This window comes from Bombina bombina, chromosome 9, assembly GCF_027579735.1.
Source record: "Bombina bombina isolate aBomBom1 chromosome 9, aBomBom1.pri, whole genome shotgun sequence".
NCBI classification, from domain to species: domain Eukaryota; kingdom Metazoa; phylum Chordata; class Amphibia; order Anura; family Bombinatoridae; genus Bombina; species Bombina bombina.
Window position 1 is genome coordinate 8,013,562 of NC_069507.1, and position 5,436 is coordinate 8,018,997.

The 5,436-nt window shown below is 47.3% G+C and overlaps 1 protein-coding gene across 1 annotated transcript in view; it reads right to left on the minus strand.

Moving 5' to 3' along the window:
- Positions 1 to 4,811, minus strand: part of STOX1 (storkhead box 1) — a 160,462-nt gene extending 155,651 nt beyond the window's left edge. Inside the window, exon 1 of the mRNA XM_053691859.1 lies at positions 4,500 to 4,811. Within this exon, the coding sequence (XP_053547834.1) occupies positions 4,500 to 4,788 (289 nt within the window). The 5' untranslated portion in view covers positions 4,789 to 4,811. The remainder of the gene's footprint in view (positions 1 to 4,499) is intronic.
- Between the last annotated feature and the right edge of the window lie 625 nt (positions 4,812 to 5,436).

A 5,436-nucleotide genomic window follows, 5' to 3' on the forward strand; every position in this document is an offset into this window, starting at 1 on the left:
AGTTAGAAACCAGTAGTGCATTGCTTTCAACAAATGATAGCAAGAGAACGAAGGAAATTTGATAATAGAAGTGGAAAGTTATTTTAAATTGTATTCTCTATCTGAATCATGAAATAAAACGTTTGGGTTTCATGCCCCTTTAATTTGCTGGTGGTGTTGTATTTTCTGAGCAGACAAGCAAGAGGTTATTGCCAGAGACTACCCAGGGAGCGCACGCCAGAGGCTACCCAGGGAGCGCACGCCAGAGGCTACCCAGGGAGCGCACGCCAGAGGCTGCCCCTCTGTACCTCGCTTGCTACTGGCTAGAATGGTTGTGCAAGAGCCAGCAAGCATAGTGAGTGTAGGACGGACACGGCAGCAGGATAAGATAAAAAAATTCATTGCTAAGTTACTGAACTATTCTTTACTGCCCCAGTGAGAGAATTGCAGACGTGCTACACAATGCGATCTTCTCAGTAACTGGCACTGGTGCCCGCTGAGCACAGATTTCATCACGATCATGAATCAGCCGCACTTCTAACAGCGGAGGGAGACGATATTCCAAAGATATTTCCTCTCTAGCGGATGTAGACTCCATATAAGCAGGGCGCGCTTTAGTCACACACAAACCCCCCCCCCCCCCGATTGGTGTAATTGCACTTAAAGGGACAGTCTACACCAGAATTGTTATTGTTTTAAAAGATAGATAATCCCTTTATTACCCATTCCCCAGTTTTGCATAACCAACACAGTTATATTAATGTACTTTTCACCTCTGTGATTATCTTGTATCTAAGCCTCTGCAAACTGCCCCTTTATTTCAGTTCTTTTGACAGAATTGCAGTCTAGCCAATCAGTGCCTGCTCCCAGATTACTTCACGTGCACGAGCACAGTTATCTATATGAAATACGTGAACTAACACCCTCTAGTGGTGAAAAACTGTTAAAATGCATTCTGAAAAGAGGTGGCCTACAAGGTCTAAGAAATTAGCATATGAACCTCCCAGGTTAAGCCTTCAACTAAGAATACCAAGAGAACAAAGCAAAATTAGTGATAAAAGTAAATTGGAAAATTGTTTAAAATGACATGCTCTATCTGAATCATGAAAGTTTATTTTGGCCTAGACTGTCCCTTTAACACTGTGTTCCGCTTCCTCCCTGGGCAAGTGAACAAGGGGAGTTACCCTTCTGCTTATACACAGTTGTGACTCACAAAGCTGATCAATTCAACCTAATTATGCAATCAGCAAGATGAAAGGGTAACGACCGCCCCACTGGCTGTCTCACTGCCCCTCGCTAATGTCATACATGTCTGCAGCAGGCACACCACTGGCTGTATCACTGCCCCTCACTAATGTCATACATGGCTGTCTCACTGCCCCTCGCTAATGTCATACATGGCTGTCTCACTGCCCCTCACTAATGTCATACATGGCTGCAGCAAGCACACCACTGGCTGTCTCACTGCCCCTCACTAATGTCATACATGGCTGCAGCAAGCACACCACTGGCTGTCTCACTGCCCCTAACTAATGTCATACATGGCTGCAGCAAGCACACCACTGGCTGTCTCACTGCCCCTCACTAATGTCATACATGGCTGCAGCAAGCACACCACTGGCTGTCTCACTGCCCCTCACTAATGTCATACATGGCTGTCTCACTGCCCCTCGCTAATGTCATACATGGCTGTCTCACTGCCCCTCGCTAATGTCATACATGGCTGTCTCACTGCCCCTCGCTAATGTCATACATGGCTGTCTCACTGCCCCTCGCTAATGTCATACATGGCTGTCTCACTGCCCCTCACTAATGTCATACATGGCTGTCTCACTGCCCCTCACTAATGTCATACATGGCTGCAGCAAGCACACCACTGGCTGTCTCACTGCCCCTCACTAATGTCATACATGGCTGCAGCAAGCACACCACTGGCTGTCTCACTGCCCCTCACCCCAGCACTGAGTGACACTTATTACCCCAGCACTGAGTGACACCATTATTACCCCAGCACTGAGTGACACCATCATTACCCCAGCACTGAGTGACACCATCATTACCCCAGCACTGAGTGACACCATCATTACCCCAGCACTGAGTGACACCATCATTACCCCAGCACTTAGTGACACCATCATTACCCCAGCACTTAGTGACACCATCATTACCCCAGCACTTAGTGACACCATCATTACCCCAGCACTAAGTGACACCATTATTACCTCAGCACTTAGTGACACCATTACTACCCCAGCACTAAGTGACACCATTATTACCCCAGCACTAAGTGACACCATTATTACCCCAGCACTTAGTGACACCATTATTACCCCAGCACTTAGTGACACTATCATTACCCCAGCACTGACACTATCATTACCCCAGCACTGACACCATCATTACCCCAGCACTGACACCATCATTACCCCAGCACTTAGTGACACCATTATTACCCCAGCACTAAGTGACACCATCATTACCCCAGCACTAAGTGACACCATCATTACCCCAGCACTAAGTGACACCATTATTACCCCAGCACTAAGTGACACCATTATTACCCCAGCACTTAGTGACACCATTATTACCCCAGCACTTAGTGACACCATTATTACCCCAGGACTGAGTGGCACCATCATTACCCCAGCACTGAGTGGCACCATCATTACCCCAGCACTTAGTGACACCATCATTACCCCAGCACTGAGTGACACCATTATTACCCCAGCACTAAGTGACACCATTATTACCCCAGCACTAAGTGACACCATTATTACCCCAGCACTTAGTGACACCATTATTACCCCAGCACTGAGTGGCACCATCATTACCCCAGCACTGAGTGGCACCATCATTACCTCAGCACTGAGTGACACCATTATTACCCCAGCACTAAGTGACACCATTATTACCCCAGCACTAAGTGACACCATCATTACCCCAGCACTAAGTGACACCATTATTACCCCAGCACTAAGTGACACCATTATTACCCCAGCACTTAGTGACACCATTATTACCCCAGCACTAAGTGACACCATTATTACCCCAGCACTTAGTGACACCATTATTACCCCAGCACTTAGTGACACCATTATTACCCCAGCACTGAGTGACACCATTATTACCCCAGCACTTAGTGACACCATTATTACCCCAGCACTTAGTGACACCATTATTACCCCAGCACTTAGTGACACCATTATTACCCCAGCACTTAGTGACACCATTATTACCCCAGCACTGAGTGGCACCATTATTACCCCAGCACTAAGTGACACCATTATTACCCCAGCACTTAGTGACACCATTATTACCCCAGCACTGAGTGGCACCATTATTACCCCAGCACTTAGTGACACCATTATTACCCCAGCACTTAGTGACACCATCATTACCCCAGCACTGAGTGACACCATCATTACCCCAGCACTGAGTGACACCATTATTACCCCAGCACTTAGTGACACCATCATTACCCCAGCACTGAGTGACACCATCATTACCCCAGCACTTAGTGACACCATTATTACCCCAGCACTGAGTGACACCATTATTACCCCAGCACTAAGTGACACCATTATTACCCCAGCACTAAGTGACACCATTATTACCCCAGCACTAAGTGACACCATCATTACCCAGCACTTAGTGACACCATTATTACCCCAGCACTTAGTGACACCATTATTACCCCAGCACTTAGTGACACCATTATTACCCCAGCACTTAGTGACACCCTTATTACCCCAGCACTTAGTGACACCATTATTACCCCAGCACTAAGTGACACCATTATTACCCCAGCACTAAGTGACACCATCATTACCCCAGCACTGAGTGACACCATCATTACCCCAGCACTTAGTGACACCATTATTACCCCAGCACTGAGTGACACCATTATTACCCCAGCACTGAGTGGCACCATTATTACCCCAGCACTTAGTGACACCATCATTACCCCAGCACTTAGTGACACCATTATTACCCCAGCACTGAGTGACACCATTATTACCCCAGCACTTAGTGACACCATCATTACCCCAGCACTTAGTGACACCATTATTACCCCAGCACTTAGTGACACCATTATTACCCCAGCACTTAGTGACACCATTATTACCCCAGCACTAAGTGACACCATTATTACCCCAGCACTAAGTGACACCATTATTACCCCAGCACTAAGTGACACCATCATTACCCCAGCACTTAGTGACACCATTATTACCCCAGCACTTAGTGACACCATTATTACCCCAGCACTTAGTGACACCATTATTACCCCAGCACTTAGTGGCACCATTATTACCCCAGCACTAAGTGACACCATTATTACCCCAGCACTAAGTGACACCATTATTACCCCAGCACTTAGTGACACCATTATTACCCCAGCACTAAGTGACACCATTATTACCCCAGCACTAAGTGACACCATTATTACCCCAGCACTAAGTGACACCATCATTACCCCAGCACTGAGTGGCACCATCATTACCCTCTGCAGTACTCACCGAGCGCTCGGATGCAGCAGCCCCCCGGGGCTCTCAGTGCCCTCCGTGCCCATGCGTCCCGCAGTACGTCCAGACTCGCGCTAAGCCCCCGCACCAGCAGCACCCCGCTCTGCAGCCAGCCCAGCAGCGAGAGGCCGGACACGGCGCGCACCAGCCGGGGCTCCCACACACACCGAGCGTTAGCCGCCTGAAACTCCCGGAACAGCGCTACAGCCTCCTTGCCCTGCCCGCCCTGCAGCACCACAGCCAGGCTCCCGGCAGAAAGCTGTACCGCCCCGTGCCCAGACATGGTGCACTGACCGCGGCCAGGAGCCTGGCCAGGGACCCAAAGTCTGAGGGGCGGAGCTAGAGCTGTCAGTCACACAAACTAACCTATAACAGACACCTCCCGCCTGCAGCCCCGCCCATGAACTAGTTAGACCTACAACCTGAGGGGCGGAGCTAGAGTTGTCAGTCACACAAACTAACCTATAACAGACACCTCCCGCCTGCAACCCCGCCCATGCCCTAACATGAACTAGTTACACCTAAAGTTTAAGGGGCGGGACAATTGTATTTTTAGGGCGTGGTTACATGTTGCAGTGAAAACATGGGGTGTGGCTATGTAGCTAAACATACACGTGTTGATACGTCTGTATGTGTATATATTTACTATATGTGTATGTGTATATATGTGTACTATATGTGTATGTGTATATATGTATGTGTATATATGTACTATATGTGTATGTGTATATATGTGTACTATATGTGTATGTGTATATATGTATGTGTATATATGTACTATATGTGTATGTGTATATATGTGTACTATATGTGTATGTGTATATATGTATGTGTATATATGTACTATATGTGTATGTGTATATATGTACTATATGTGTATGTGTATATATGTATGTGTATATATGTACTATATGTGTATGTGTATATATGT